Here is a 16,316-nt window from a genome sequence, read left to right on the forward strand (position 1 = left end):
AAAGAAATTCTGCCCCTAATAAATAGTACAGTACTGAATACAATCAATCTATTGCTACCATCATGATATGTACTACAATCATTTAAGCTAGCTGTAATCAAACCCCTTCTCAAAAAACCCACCCTGGACCCCGGAGGTTTTAGCCAACCTCCCGTTCCTGTCTAAAATCCTTGAGCAAATTGTAACCAATCAGCTGTGTGAATTTCTCCAGAAAAAGTATCCATATGAAGACTTTCAGTCAAGGTTTAGAGCTCATCACAGCACAGAAAGTCACAAATGACCTTCTCAAAGCTTCAGATTAAGGGTTTGTGTCTGTCCTCGCCCTGTTAAATCTTAGTGCAGCATTTGACACTGTCGATCATCACATTTTATTACAGAGACTAGAACAGTTAATTGGTATTAAAGGAACCACCCTAACCTGGTTTGAATCCTATTTATCACATCAATTCCAATTTGTGCAAATTAATGATGAGTCATCTGTGCACACCAAAGTTAACCACGGTGTTCCTCAGGGTTCTGTGCTTGGCCCAATTTTGTTCACATTATATATGCTTCCACTAGGAAACATTATCAGGACACATTCTGTAAATTTTCACTGCTATAGTCAGGGGTTGATCAGGTGAGCCCTGAAGCATCCCTTAGTTATGCTGCTATAGGCGTAGAATGCTGGGGTAACACCCGTCATGCACTGAGCAGTTTTCTCCTTCCCTCTTGCCATCTCTCTGCCCCCAACTCCATTAAAATAATTTACTACATGTCACTAACCTTGTATTTTATCTAGGGCTGCATGATATATGGAAAATGTATTGCCATTGCTATATCAACATACGTACTGCTTGAACTGCGATAAACAGTGTTCCATGTGCCATGCAATCACACTCTACATGTCAAGATATTTCGCCGATCAGATGGAGCCCTGCTTCCAAAGATAATAAATTAAAGACATTCAGATCATTGACCCTATCCCCAACCGTTTGAGGCAGATGGCCACCAAAATTGAGTCTGCACCTTATCCCTGCCTTGTGTATATTAGTCTCTGTGCTTCCCTTTGTCCTTGTTAATTCATCTTGTTCCCCTCGTTCCATATCTGTTGTTTGAAATTTTCATTTACTGAGGAAAAGAGAATTTATTACTTCGTAATCCCCCCAGTTCAAAGAAAAGAATTACAATAAATATATTTCAAAATATTATTGCCTTATATTTTCTTTGATTTGACAGTCAGTTGTTGACTACACACAGACGTTGATACATCTAATATTTCTATTTTTATTGCACTCAATCATATTTCTGGTTAGATATTCAAATATTTCAGAGCTTTACATTTTCTTTATCTGGACCTCTCTGAATTTTAATTGAATACCCTTGCTCTAGATCAATGGCATCTCAGACCAAAACAAATGTTTCTTTGGCAACAACTCCAATTTCCCCTCTGCCCTACCTGTCCCATACCTACTGCAGAAAGCCAACTAGCAATATCACCATTTGCCAAACAAATTTGTAATACCTGTAACAGAGGTTAAGCTAACAATAATATCTGGCTGGTCACCAAGGAAAAAAATAATGTAGGAAAAATCCCACCGCTGGGTCAAGTGGCAGCTCTTTAGTTTGTAGGAATCCATATATGGTTTCATGTCATGTCTTTGTGCTCTTTTTACTTTAAAAATGTTAAAGAAATTCTGAAAGGTTGATTTCGCCAGAGTGCTTCTGGGCTCCCACTTTCACAATGCTGTGTGGGTTGTCACAGTTTTGTTTCTATAAATGAGAGGAGACCTAACTGTTTCACAGAGACTCAGATGCACTAACATGCACAAAGAACAGAGAAAATTGGATGTACCATCAGTGAGTTTATATATGAGTGTGAATGGGTCTGTGTTTGATTAAACAATAAAAGTGCAACATTCATGCAGTATAAACATTTACCAATTAGTCGAGGGGTCTACATGTCTTGAATAATTTAGTCATAAAAAGTAACCTTTAGGAGCATGCTTGATTTTAAGAGACCAATGAAAGAACAGGGTTTCCTTGGTACTAGGACCAAGGACAAGATTGAGAAAAAAAGCAAAGAAAAAACAAAACAAGAATCAAGATCACATGGCTGTTTGTGTGCGCACACAAACAGCCATGCGCGTGTGCGTGTGTGCGTGTGTGTGTGTGTGTAGAACATAAATTGTATAACATGTAAGGACTGCATCATAAATTGATGGAGCAAAGGCAGCCCTTGCTCCAGTGGCTCCATTGTTGCTCAATGTCCAGAGTTCACACAACACTGAGCTCCTCACCTCCGAGGCCAATGCTGAGAGCGAGAGTGACCACCAAGATGAGGCATGAAGCAATAAGCAGCTCAAAACGATGGGCCAAGAGTCTGTTCTTCCAGCTTTCTTGCATGTCATCCTCTGCTGAGACAAAATAGAGCAATAAATCAAGTGTTTTATTAATCAGGAGATAAGGTAATTGCAGAGAAAGCTGTTCTGAGATTTTTCTACTATCTATAAAATAAAATCTATACAATTTGGCATTTTTCCTCAAGAATGCTACATCATTGAGAAGATTATCAAACAAGCCATCGTACCTGTTATCAATTGTTGCTCAAACTGGAGGAAAGAGTGAATTTGTTGAAGACTAATTTGCATTTGGTACAGAGTATTTCAATCAATCAATCATATAGGGATTCACAAATTGTGACATCATCTACACTTAACCCTCGACAAGAGTAAGGAAAAACTTCCAGAAAAACTCTTTCAGAGAAAACTGCAAGTGAGGAATCTCATAGGACTGACATATGTAATAGAGGTCACATGTAACATCATGTTAACACATCAACATCAACAAAATAAACATATTTACAACATTCATGACAGCATGATGGTATATAAGTGACTGAGTCATAATTAACTAGGCCCCAAATGTGTTTACATTTTTTCTCAATGGTGCTCTTTGGTACAGCAGAGTAAGACATATCAATCAATCAAATTTTATTTGTATAGCACGCACACGTCCAAAAAATTAAGGGAACACTTAAATCACACATCAGATCTGGATGAATAAATAATTCAAGTTGAAAATCTTTACTGATGTACATTGTATAATTTGTTGAGAAGTAAATGATGTAATAACAGTCAATGGAAACCAATATGTTCAACCCATTGAGGGCTGGATTCAAAACCACACCAAAATATAAATAAAGAATTATCACAGGTTAATCCAACTCGTCAATCAATCAAATTCAATCAAATTTTATTTGTATAGCACATATTCACAAATCACAATTTGTCTCATAGGCCTTTAACAATGTGTGACATCCTCTGCCCTTAACCCTCAACAAGAGTAAGGAAAAACTACTAAAAACCCTTTTAACAGGGTAAAAAGAAGGTAGAAACCTCAGAGAGAGCCACATGTGAGGGATCCCTCTCCCAGGACGGACACAAGTGCAATAGATGTCAAGTGTAATGGAGAACATCAGAGAGATAAGGGTATTTACAGCATTGATTAGAATAAACAGTTTGTAGCTTAATGGAAGGTAAATTAATTGATGGATTATTGTCAGTAATGGTATCTGAGTAGACATATTGTATATCAAGCAGTCTTGTTGTAATCATAGTCCACGGTCAACAGCCACCACGATCAGGATCCACCATCACGATGGGATGCTACCATAGTCCACAATCCATCGTCATGATTCACTGCCGCCATCAGGATCCACCATCAGCTGCCACCTCGATCGTGGTCCACCACCACTATCAGATGCCAACACGATACAGGATCCGCCATTATTATCACTATCAGCCAGCACGATACAGGATCCGTCAATATGATCACGATCAGCCAGTTGTTGTGGGTTTACTTCTAGCTTCGAAGTATAATGAGCATGAGTTGGAAACTGGTGTATGGTACCTCCACATCATCGACCACACGTTTCAGCGCAGGGAACATTGTAAAAACTAAAAAGTCCTTCATTCAAACATGGATAAGTGTCCACGGTCCCCTATGGTGACTAAACAGTGACAATGGTGGAATATTCAACAATGTGGAGATCAGAGACATGGCAGAAAACTTCAATATTGAGACCAGAACAACAGCAGGATACAGTCCCCGGAGCAACGGGCTACTGGAAAGACATTATCAGACACTCACAGAGGTCATCCAGAAGGTGAAATGGGAAAATGGATGTGACTGGCACAGTGCCCTAGACTGGGCCCTTATGGCTAAGAACAGTACGTCAATGTTCATGGCTACAGCCCATATCAACTGGTATTTGGGCAGAATCCTAAGCTCCCTTCTGCATTAGTTGATAAGCTACCTGCTCTAGAGGGCACCACTATAAGTGCTAGGGTAGGAAAACACATACCAGCATTACATAACCCTGTTTCTTCTACAGGTATAAAGTTAAGAGCAAGTCAGACTGTAACATGTGTAAACAGAAATGATGGTGTTCAACATGAAGCCAGATGTGGAGGTGAGGGGGCTGGGAGAGCACCTTCACCTGCACCACAGAGGATCAATCAGCGCAGGTGAGAGCTGTTAGCGGATCCTCACGCTTAAAAGGCAGCGTCTGAGCTGCCTCAAAAACACACTCAGACACACAGGACACTCGGAGACTCAGACACTCTCAGGACACTCAGGACCGAGAACACAGGAGAAATACTAGTGCTGAGCTAGTCCCTTTAAGTTGAAGTTTATTTATGTTTGTTCAAGTGTGTGTTTGGACTTAATAAACGATGCTAAAATCCGAATGGTTCATCTCTGGCTGCTGTGGTGTATATTGTATATTGGGGTATATTGTGTTGCAGATGCATCACTATATTGGTACAACAAAGTGAAAGAAATCATGCTGAGTACAGGTGGTAAAATGTCAAAGGTCGATCCAGCAGTCTTTTATTGGTTAGATGATCAGTTTAAAGTTGCTTGTCATTTTGATGATTTTTATTTGGGCAGGCTCACAAAACTTTTCAACAGATGTGATTCCTCTACTAAAGTCTGCGATTCCATGTTGAAAAATAGGACAGATACTGTGGGTTGCTAAGCAGACCAGACCAGATGTCATCTTAGACACCTGTAGTTTAGCATCTAATACAAAAAATGCCACTGTACAGTCTATCCATGAAGTGAATAAAGTTGTCCGTAAGCTTAAGGTGGAAAAGCTGACTCAAGTTTCAGCATTTGGGTGACAATAATGCTCTGAACCTGATTGTCTTCAGTGATGCTTCCCTTGGCAATCTTTTAGATGGAGGTACACAGGGGGGAACTTTAATTACCCTTGTGGGAGAAAGGGGGATGTTTTCCCCCCTCTGTTGGCAATCTAAGAGAAACAGACTTGTGGTGTGGAGCACACTTGCAGGAGAAACCCTTGTATTGTTATTTGTTCTTTGTTATTTTTGGGTCCATCCGGACCAAGCTCCTTTATCCTATTTTTTCTTTTTTTTTTAAAGAAATTGCAGGATTTGCCGCAGTTCCTCTTAAAGTCACCATATGTTAGCCAGTCAGCTCGCAGTGGAATTAATTTAGTGACGTTGGATGTTCAGCAATCACATTAGATTTAAAAAAACGTAAATCAATACCTATTCGCTGTAAATAAAAGTGGGAGTCTCTGCGGCGCAGAGAGCTGCGTCCCACGGAAAAAAATCTGCAACAACCAATTAAAGAGCAGCCTCAGGTCCCGTGGCAGCCAAAATTTTAACGACCCACATACACTTTTTTTGGGCCGGCGCCCCACACAAGGTATGACTCGCAGTATGGCTCACAGGCGCTTAGTCTAAAGGTGCATTTTACGAGTAAACTATTATTATCTAATTAAATCATGTTTAACATTTATATACAGGCTTTTTTGTCTCAGGATGTTGGAGGGGGCGGCACCCCAGTGCTCTGTATTAGCACGCCGCCCACTGCTCAAGAGCATCACAGGGTCTCACCTTGAATAAATGGCTGCACCTTGGTGATTGGCATGGTTGGACTGGGTGCAGCTGGAGACTGGGGCTCTTCAGGTTTGGCTGAATTATTCTCTGAAAAGGAGACAGCAGTGAAGCTGCCCAGGGGGCTCACATTCACTGTGTTGGGGGTCTCGACAATGGGGAGATCCTCTTCTGTTACTGAGACCACCTCTATCCTGGAGGGGTCCTTATGTTCCTATACAGGACAAAATGTAACAAAACTGAATTTACTCTAACATTTGTTGATTTATTTAAAGTTTCCACTGCCACAGAATTACAGTTTACCAATGTACATTATATATATATATATATATATTTTTTTTTACATATTTTGTACACATGCTGACTACCATTGCTGGTCAGGCTTGGGGTCCCAGGGGACAGTGATGAACATGAATATTGGCAAGAAAAATGAGAAATAACCAAATTAACAGTTTCATAATTAACAGGCTCCCTGTTGGAGTGTCTGGTGGGTATTTAAAAGATACAGATGAGGTCCCCAGCCTATAAAATGTTATAAAAAACTAATCAAAATTTTAAGTGATTTCTTTCGATTTGAGAAAGAAGTCCAAGCCCAAAAGTATTTAACTAGATGAATTGATTTAAATCAAAGAATGTAATGTGATCTAATAGCTTCAGCACTAATGTGACTGTATTTTGTCCACTTACTGATGGGGGGGTTGATGTGTCAGCAGCAGCAGCAGCGTTGGCAGCAGGATCTGCAAAAAAGACAAGAGAAACAGTAGGATAAGTGGAGACACTGACAGAGCAATAGGAGAGAAATAAAAGTGGTGGAAGAGGATATGGTGAAACAAAGAGAAAAACTATCAGGAATTATCAAAGCTGGATGTATCACTGAGTTTGTCCAAATTATGTCCAACATACCGTTCTCCCCAAAGATTTTCATCATTGTGCCATTCTCCACATTCGTTATGCTTAATCTAACTCCAGTAACCCCTATTCCCGGTCATTTTTTCTTCCTCCTCTCTGTCTTAATGGCTGCCTTCCTGCCGTGCCTAAACTTTGGTACAAAGGGACATCTGAGCAGGTGAGTGCTGTCACTCAGAGTGGGGATCAGTTGACCAAGTACCTCCCATTCTCTGGGTAGGATTACATACTCATGTGTCCCCTGAGTGTGCAGGCCAATGCATGGACACTGTCCAATAGCTTCACTGTCCAGCTGCTTTATGCAAATACACTCACACACATGCACTGTAGAATAAGTTGTGTTTTTTGTTACTTAAAGATTTAACAGAGCCATGTAATTAGTTTGGACTGTATGGCAAGCTGTAGATATAATTTAAATGACTGTCTCAGATTACCTAAAGCATGCTGTCCCACATTATCAATCATATTTGACATCTGAAAAATGTTATGCATATTTTGTTGCTTGAATACATCACAAACATAATTTGTTAACAATTAGGAACAGACCTTTCTGTGACATCACCCCCATGAAGTCATGTGATTTCAGTTAAGGACTAGATTTCGTTGGAACAGGAAATAAACAGACTGGAGTTTAGGTGTCCCACATTACCCGAATTCACCTCTCTCTCTCTCTCTCTCTCTCTCTCTCTCTCTCTCTCTCTCTCTCTCTCTCTCTCTCTCTCTCTCTCTCTCTCTCTCTCTCTCTCTCTCTCTCTCTCTCAGTGCATGCTGGGAGTGAGTCTGGCGAGTGTCGTGGAGAATGTGTCAGATTGTTTGATTGTTGTTTTTCTTTGCTCTTCCTTCTTTACTCATAGTAGAAGTGTGTTTCTGTGGTAGTAGTGTGTAGTAGCAGTTTAGTTGGTAGCTGCCAGTGTGTCTGTGCAGCATGGCTGCTGCAGGTGGAGGCTTCGGCCTCCACAAACTGTGGACTGCTCTGTCAAAGAGGTTAGTCTGGCTGTAGGTGAGGTTGTTGGCTATGATAGCGTGAAGTCTGCTTCAAGAATGAACAGCGCTGTGGTGATTTAGATGTCCCCGATAAAAATGATCCCCATCTACTGTAAATCTCCAAACCTTAAACATGTTGTGTCTTTCAGGAGACACGTGTTCATGGTTCTGAAAAAGAACGAGGAAGAACTAAATTTGGTCTTCAGGTTTAAAATTGATGAATTCAATTACACTGTACATGTTACATCAGGTACGATGAAGTGTTTTGGCTGTGGAAATGAGGGACATCTGATTCGCTTGTGCCCAAAAAGAGTTGGTGTGAGCCGGTCGGCTGCCTCTGGAGTGGGCCTGCCTCGGCCGGTGGTGGCTCCGCTGCTCCCGCATCGGGGCCTCCGCCTGCCTCAGATGGTGGTGGCTCCGCTGCTCCCGCATCGGGGGCCTCCGCCTGCCTCGGCCGGTGGTGGCTCCGCTGCTCCCGCATCGGGGGCCTCCGCCTGCCTCAGATGGTGGTGGCTCCGCTGCTCCCGCATCGGGGGCCTCCGCCTGCCTCGGCCGGTGGTGGCTCCGCTGCTCCCGCATCGGGGCCTCCGCCTGCCTCAGATGGTGGTGGCTCCGCTGCTCCCGCATCGGGGGCCTCCGCCTGCCTCAGATGGTGGTGGCTCCGCTGCTCCCGCATCGGGGCCTCCGCCTGCCTCAGATGGTGGTGGCTCCGCTGCTCCCGCATCGGGGCCTCCGCCTGCCTCAGATGGTGGTGGCTCCGCTGCTCCCGCATCGGGGCCTCCGCCTGCCTCAGATGGTGGTGGCTCCGCTGCTCCCGCGTCGGGGCCTCCGCCTGCCTCAGATGGTGGTGGCTCCGCTGCTCCCGCATCGGGGCCTCCGCCTGCCTCAGATGGTGGTGGCTCCGCTGCTCCCGCATCGGGGGCCTCCGCCTGCCTCAGATGGTGGTGGCTCCGCTGCTCCCGCATCGGGGGCCTCCGCCTGCCTCAGATGGTGGTGGCTCCGCTGCTCCCGCATCGGGGGCCTCCGCCTGCCTCAGATGGTGGTGGCTCTGCTGCTCCCGCATCGGGGGCCTCCGCCTGCCTCAGATGGTGGCGAGGCCTGGAGCCACAGAGCGACACACGAGGTTCACAGGAGGAGAACAGTGAGGACAACGATCAGGAAAACAAGGTCAGAGATAATTCAATGATTCAAACACAATATACAAATGTTGGTCACACAGCCACTAGAGTGGCGGAGTCAGTGCTCACTGATGAAGAAGATTTCATGATTGAGATTTTTCCAAACTGTCAACCAAAAGAAAAAGCCCAGAAAACAAATCAAACAGTGAACAAGCAAACAAAGTGTCAAAGATAACCCCACCGTGTTCTTCCTCTCAGTCAGAGGACAGTTTGATGAACACACAGCAGAACCTGCAGGTGGATGAAGAGAGTGTTTACTCCTTCACTAGAATCCGGACCTTTCTACACGACACTAAGGGCACAAGACTGGTTAAAGTAGAAGATTTCTTCCCAGATCTAAAACTGTTCCTTAACTCAGTCAGAGTCTTCATGAGAAACACAGAAGGTACCGACCAACCAAACTTCACTGATCAGGAAGTTTTCCGCCTCAGAAAACGAATGTCCAAAGTCCGAGCACAAATGGCCATTGATGGTTAAACTCTGTCTGTTCTCCTCTGTCTGTGTGATCCTCTACGTTAGTTTCAGCCTTATCCTCAACATGTGTGACATAAAGCTGGGCCCTTTAAATATAAATGGTGCCAGAGAAGATGTGAAGAGAGCTGCTCTGTTCAGTCCGTGTAGGGTCAGGAAGTTAAATGTTGTCTTTCTCCAGGAAACACAGCACAGCTGAGAGCGAAGCTGCGTGGAGGAAGGAGTGGGATGGGGAGTTTTTCTTCAGCCATAAGAGCAGTAACAGTGGTGGAGTGGCCATCTTCTTTTCCAGAGACTTTCTACCTGTTTCCTCTGGTACAGAGGGAATTGTAGAAGGTCGCTTGTTAAAAATACTAGCTGTGTTTGAAAATGTAAAAATAACCTTCATTAATGTTTATGCTCCAACTGTAGGCACAGAAAGAGTAACTCTGTTAAACACTTTAAACTCTGCTGTTAATACGTGTAGTGGTGAAGGGCACATGTTCCTGGGTGGTGACTTTAACTGTACAGCAAATGCAACTCTGGGCAGAAACCATGCAGAACCTCATGGAGCCTCCAGGAGGTGTCTTGTCAAACTGATTGAACAAAATGATCTATGTGACACCTGGAGGCTCCTTCATCACACTCAGTTTCAGTACACTTGGGTCCATACTAAAGACAACACACTATCTATGGCTCGGCTGGACAGATTTTATTGTTTCAAACATCAGGCCAATGCTCTTCAGAGTTGTTCCATAAACCCAGTTGGCATTTCAGACCATTCACAGACCAGGTTTCAGTTTCTATCAAAAATATAAAATGCAGCAGTAGTTACTGGCACTTCAATGTAGCCTTGCTTTCAGACAATGTTTTCAAAAATGCTTTCAGTTTGTTTTGGAACAATTATTCAAAAACTAAATCTGACTACACCTCTCTACAACAGTGGTGGGATATAGGAAAGGGTCAAATTAAGCATCTGTGGCTATACAGTACACTCTCAATGTCACAAGGGTCATGACCAGGTCTATGAAAGCTCTGGAGAGAGAAATAGTGGATCTGCAAGATCTAGCATAATCCACAGGAGACGGAGAACACATTAAAGTTCTCAAAAACAAAAAGTCAGCTCTGTCAGACCTGTTGGGTTTTTCTGCTCAAGGGGCTCTGGTTCGCTCCCGGTTCTGTTGTTAAGATGGATGCTCCCTCTCACTTTTTCTTTGGCCTTGAATGTAAGAATGGGCAAAAAAGACTCATGAACTCCCTGTGGTCCAACACAGGGCAGCTGCTGCAGGAGTCTGCAGAGATTCGCAGATATGCTGTCAGTTTTTATGAGAAACTTTTCAAGATGGAGTTCCAAGAGAGACCAGAGGTGGCACAGTTGTTCTATGAGGGTCTACCCAAGGTTCCTGCAGACGTCAGTGCAGAGCTAGACACACATATCTGCTGAAGAACTACATGCTGCGCTGCAGAACATAAAGAACGGCAAGGCTCCGAGCAACGACGGACTTCCTGCAGATTTTTACAAAGTTTTCTGGCCTCTGATTGGAAGAGATCTGCTGTTGGTCCTCAGAGACAGTTTTAACAAAGGACAGCTACCTTTGAGCTGCAGGAGAGCGGTCTTCACCCTTCTCCCCAAAAAAGGAGATCTTCAGGAGTTAAAGAACTGGCGACCAGTAGCTCTGCTCTGCACTGATTATAAACTTTTGTCCAAAGTGTTGGCCACGAGGCTGAGAAAAGTGATGGAGCATATCATTCATGTAAACCAGACCTATTGTGTGCCCAGCAGGCTGATATCTGGTAACATTACTCTTAAGATTAATGGTGGTTTAAGCTCTCCTTTTAAAGTTCAGAGGCGAATCAGACAGGGCTGCTTCCTATCTGGCATGCTGTACTCTCTAGCCATAGAGCCGCTCCTGCACAAACTGAGGGTACAGCTGTCAGGTATAAATCTCCCAGGTTGTCAACAAGCTTTCAAAGTATCTGCTTATGCTGACGATGTCATGGTTCTTGTTAAAAAACAAGATGACATCGATATACTAGTTGAAACTGTTCGGCAAAATATCATCTGCAAAAACTAACTGGGAATGAAGTGCAGCTTTAGCAGTGGGAAGTGAGCTAAGCAGAGAGCTTATGTTACCTGGGGGTTAACCTGGAATAAAGAAGGTCTGAGATATCTGGGTATTTATCTTGGGGATGAAACCTTCATGAGTAAAAATTGGGACAATGTTTTAGAGAAGGTAGAAGGACGACTTACAAAATGGAAGTGGCTTCGCCCACTTTTTAAGGCCGCACCCTTATCATTAACATCCTGGTGTCCTCCATGCTATGGCACCGACTGGCATGTGTGGACCCCCCAGCACGTCTGCTGGCCAGAATACAGGCTGTGATGGTGGATTTCTTCTGGGACCGTCTGCACTGGGTCCCACAGAGTGTTCTCTTTCTGCCTAAGGAGGAGGGGGGACATGGACTTGTCCACTTGGCGAGCAGGGGGGCCGCTTTCAGGCTCCAGTTCGTCCAAACACTCCTGACTGGACCTGGCGACCTGGTCTGGAGACCCATAGCCCGTGCCATACTAGAGCGGTGTGGTGGGCTGGGCCTGGCTGAGTCATTGTTTCTAATGGATATAAATGGATATAAGTTGGACAACCTTCCAGGTTTTTACAAAGGACTGCTCAAAGTGTGGGGAATGTTCCATAAGGAGAGACTTCAGAACTGTGACTCTCTGCTCTGGCTTCTCAAAGAGCCAGTGGTTCATGGGACTCGGCTCCGGTGTGATGCAGAACCAGGCCTACCTCAGAAACTGTGTGAGGCCAAAGTCCTCACACTTGGCCATGTGGTGGAGGTGTGTGGCCCTCACCTGGACAACCCTGCAGGTCTGGCCTCACGTTTGGGGATCAGGTCAGTCAGAGTGGTCAGCATCCTGCTGAGAGGCTGGAAACAGCAGCTAACACCCCCTGAACGTTTGTTGATCACTGCTCACTGTGTTGGACTAATTCAGCCTGACATCAATGATCCTCTTCCTGATGTAAAAATTGTTCCTGTCTTTAAATGTGAAGGTTTTTTGTTAAAGTTCAAAAATGTAACACACTGAGCACCATGGCGGGTAAAACAATGTATTATCTATTAGTTAAACTTCTTAACCAGAACAAATTAGAAGACCGAACTGACTCTCCATGGAGGGCTCATCCGGCCCTGACTTACAGTGGAGGGTTCTACACGGAGCTGTTGCTGTAAACGTGTTTGTTTCTGTTATCAATTCAGACGTTGCTGCTACCTGTCCCTTCTGTCCACAGAGGGAGGCAGTTTTTCATTGTTTTCTAGAGTGTGGTCGGCTCTCTTCACTGTTTCTGTTTTTGACTCACTTGTTTGCTTTGTTTGATGTTTTTTTCCCAATCAGATGTTCATCCTGGGATACAAGTACAACAGTAAAAATAAAATGTCAACTCTTGAACTTTGTTTTGGGTCAAGCAAAGATGGCAATCTATCTTTGCAGGAGAAACAAGCTTGAAGACTCATTCGACGTAGACGTAACGTGCATCTTTAGATGAATGTTAAAGGCAAGACTGAAAGCTGATTTCACTTTCTTTCTTTTGACAGGTAATGTAGAAGATTTTGAGAAGATGCCTCAAACAAGTTTTATGTTCTGTGAACAAAGATCAGCTTTTTTTTGGGTCATATTTTGGATTGAATATGGTTTGATTACATTTTTTGAGTTTTTGATACTTTGTTGTATTTGTTTTGGAACTTTACTGAGCAAATAAAAGTGGCTTGAAAAATCTAAAAATCTCTCTCTGATTGGGACAGCACATTTTTTCACTGCTCTCGGATAGTTTGGCATATTTGTTTCACATTTTAATTTATAGTTTCATATATATATATTTTCTTGTTAATCACTATGAATGAAGATACATTTTTGTTAAACTTAATTAGTGAAGGTAATGAATTTTTCATCCAGAATCCATACAGATTAAAGCTGACTTTCCCCCCATTTCAGAATCAGAATGAGAATTAGGTTTTATTGCCAACCAGATTTACACATACAAGGAATTTGCTGTGGTGTATTTGTGCAAATATAAATATAAAAACTATAAAAATATGAAGCAAATATAAATATAAAAAATGCTTAGCATCAGGGTAGGGATTGTGCAGTAAGTAAACACTAGAGACTGGATTGTGCAAAGTACAGTTAGTCTGTTATTTGTCACGGGAAGTTAAAGTGTCACAGTCGGGGACATTAGTGCAGTCCAGTGATAGGGTCCCAGGGCTTGTTGACGAGGCCAGCAACAGTCAGGAAAAAAACGTTTTTGTGGCGTGAGGTTTCGTCCTGATGGCCTCCTGCCCAGATCCTGTTTGTGGACTTCAGATCTGCATTCAACACTATAATCCCTGCTCGGATTCAGGACAAGCTCTCCCAGTTGAGTGTGCCTGACTCCATCTGCAGGTGGATCACAGACTTCCTGTCTGATAGGAGTCAGCGTGGGAAGCTGGAGAAACACTGACCCCCGGACCATCAGCACCGGATCCACCTAAGGCTGCGTTCTTTCTCCACTGCTTTTCTCCCTGTACGCTTACAGCTCTCTTACAGAGAACTGCAAGCTCCTGAAGTTGACAGACAACACCACGCTCATCTGACTTATCACTGGTGGGGATGAGTCTGCTTACAGGTGGGAGATCGACCACCTGGTGACCTGGTGCAGTGACAACAACTTGGAGCTCAACGCTCTCAAAACAGTGGAGATGAGTGTGGACTTCAGGAAGAACCAAGTCCTGCCCGCCCTCATCACCCTGTGTGACTTTCCAGTGGACACTGTGAGGTCATTCCGCTTCCTTGGCCCCTTTTATCACCCAGGACCTAAAGTGGGAGCTGAACATCGGCTCACTCACCAAAAAAGCCCAGGACCTGTACGTCTCCAAGATTGTGAGGAGTGCAGGTAAGATTATGGCCCACCCCTCCTACCCTGGACATGGACTCTTAGAGCCACTTTCATAAAATAAATTAAATTGAGGTAAAAACTAAATGCTTGAAGTCCTGAATGTATTGAATATGTTCAATTGAGGTTAACAGTAATATAGAGCATGCAGAGCATATACAAAATTTCTCTTTTGCAAGAACAAATTGTATTGATACATTGTAACATGTATTGATAAGATATTCATTTCTTTGATGTGATAAGGAGGGAGAAGAGGAAGGAGAAGCTGGAAAGAGAAGCTCCGTGTGTCATGTGTCCTCCGACATTCTAGACCTATAGCAGCATAACTACAAGCAGGTCTAAGACAAGCCTGAACCGGCTCTAACTATAAGCTTTATCAAAAAGGAAGGTTTTAATCCTACTCTTAAACGTACAGATGGTGTCTGCCTCCCGAACTGAAAGTGGGAGATGATTCCACAGGAGAGGAGCTTGATAGCTGAAAGCTCTGGCTCCTACTCTACTTTTAGAGACTTTAGGGACGACAAGTGAGCTTGAATTCTTGGAGCGCAGTGCTCTAGTGGGTTGATATGGTACTATGAGCTCTTTGAGGTATAATGGTGCCATATTATTAAGGGCCTTGAAGGTGAGGAGGAGAATTTTAAACTCCCAAGTTCCTGACTGTTTCATTGGAAGCAAGGGCAATGTCGTCTAGCGCAGCTATATCATTAGATAATGTATCTCTAAGGTGTTTAGGGCCAAGTATTAGAACCTCTGTTTTATCTGAGTTTAATAAGAGAAAATTGCGGGTCATCCAGGTTTTTATGTCCTCGAGACATGCTTGGAGTTTAGTTAATATATAACATTGTTCAGGTTATATTGACAAGTATAACTGGGTGTCACCTGCATAGCAGTGGAAATTTACCGAGTGTGTCCTGATAATGTTTCCTAGTGGAAGCATATATGTTGAGAATAAAATTGGGTCGAGGACAGAGCCCTGTGGAACACCATGGTTAACTTTGGTGCGCGCAGATGACTCATCATTAATTTGCACAAATTGGAATCGATCAGAAAAATAAGATTTAAAACAGTTTAGGGCGGTTCCTTTAATGCTAATTAACTGTTCTAGTCTCTGTAATAAAATTTGATGGGCAATTGTGTCGAATGCTGCACTAAGATCTAACAGAACGAGGACAGACACAAATCCCTGATCTGGAGCTATTAGAAGATCATTAGTGACTTTTGCCAAGGCTGTCTCTGTGCTATGATTAGCTCTAAACCCTGACTGAAAGTCTTCATATATATTACTTTCCTGGAGAAACTCACACAGCTGATTGGCTACAAACTTATCAAGGATTTTAGACAGGAAGGGGAGATTAGATATCGGTCGGTAATTGGCTAAAACCTCCGGGTCCAGGGTGGATTCTTTGAGAAGGGGTTTGATTACAGCTAGTTGAAAGGACTGTGGTACATATCCTGATGATAATGACAGATTGTGTTCAGTAACGAACTATCAATTAGGGGCAGAATTTTGTAGGGATGGGATCTAAGATACAAGTGGTTGGTTTAGAACATGAGATTAGTTTGGTCAGCTGATCAAGGGTGATCAGAGAGAAGCTGTCTAAATAATTGGTAAGATTCTCAGCAGTTTCTGAGATTTCTATTCTTGATAGGGTATTAGTGCCAACTGAGGGCAGGAGATGGTTGGTTTTATTTCTAATAGTTAGAATTTTGTCATTAAAGAAGGTCATATGGATATTGTTATTCAGGGATCGAGGAATACTGGGTCGGTGGAGGTGTGACTCTCTGTCAGCCTGGCTACAGTGCTGAAGAGAAACCTGGGGTTGTTTTTATTCTCTTCTATTAGTTTTGAGTAGTAGGCAGCTCTTGCTTTGTGGAGGGCCTTCTTATATGCTTTAACACTACTCTTCCAGTCTAGGAGATTTTCAACACAGTTGTTGGAGCGCCACTTCCTTTCTAGTTTTCTT

General features: G+C 43.4%; 1 protein-coding gene across 1 annotated transcript in view; it reads right to left on the minus strand.

Annotated features, from left to right (window-relative positions):
• tmprss3a (transmembrane serine protease 3a) overlaps positions 1-6,834 on the minus strand; it is a 50,437-nt gene extending 43,603 nt beyond the window's left edge. The window contains exons 1-4 of the mRNA XM_047342698.1: positions 6,806-6,834; positions 6,594-6,684; positions 5,907-6,120; positions 2,280-2,393 (exon numbers count right to left, since the gene is read on the minus strand). Of these exons, the coding sequence (XP_047198654.1) occupies positions 2,280-2,393; positions 5,907-6,120; positions 6,594-6,684; positions 6,806-6,834 (448 nt within the window). The remainder of the gene's footprint in view (positions 1-2,279; positions 2,394-5,906; positions 6,121-6,593; positions 6,685-6,805) is intronic.
• Between the last annotated feature and the right edge of the window lie 9,482 nt (positions 6,835-16,316).

Source organism: Hippoglossus stenolepis, chromosome 13 (genome assembly GCF_022539355.2).
Source record: "Hippoglossus stenolepis isolate QCI-W04-F060 chromosome 13, HSTE1.2, whole genome shotgun sequence".
NCBI classification, from domain to species: domain Eukaryota; kingdom Metazoa; phylum Chordata; class Actinopteri; order Pleuronectiformes; family Pleuronectidae; genus Hippoglossus; species Hippoglossus stenolepis.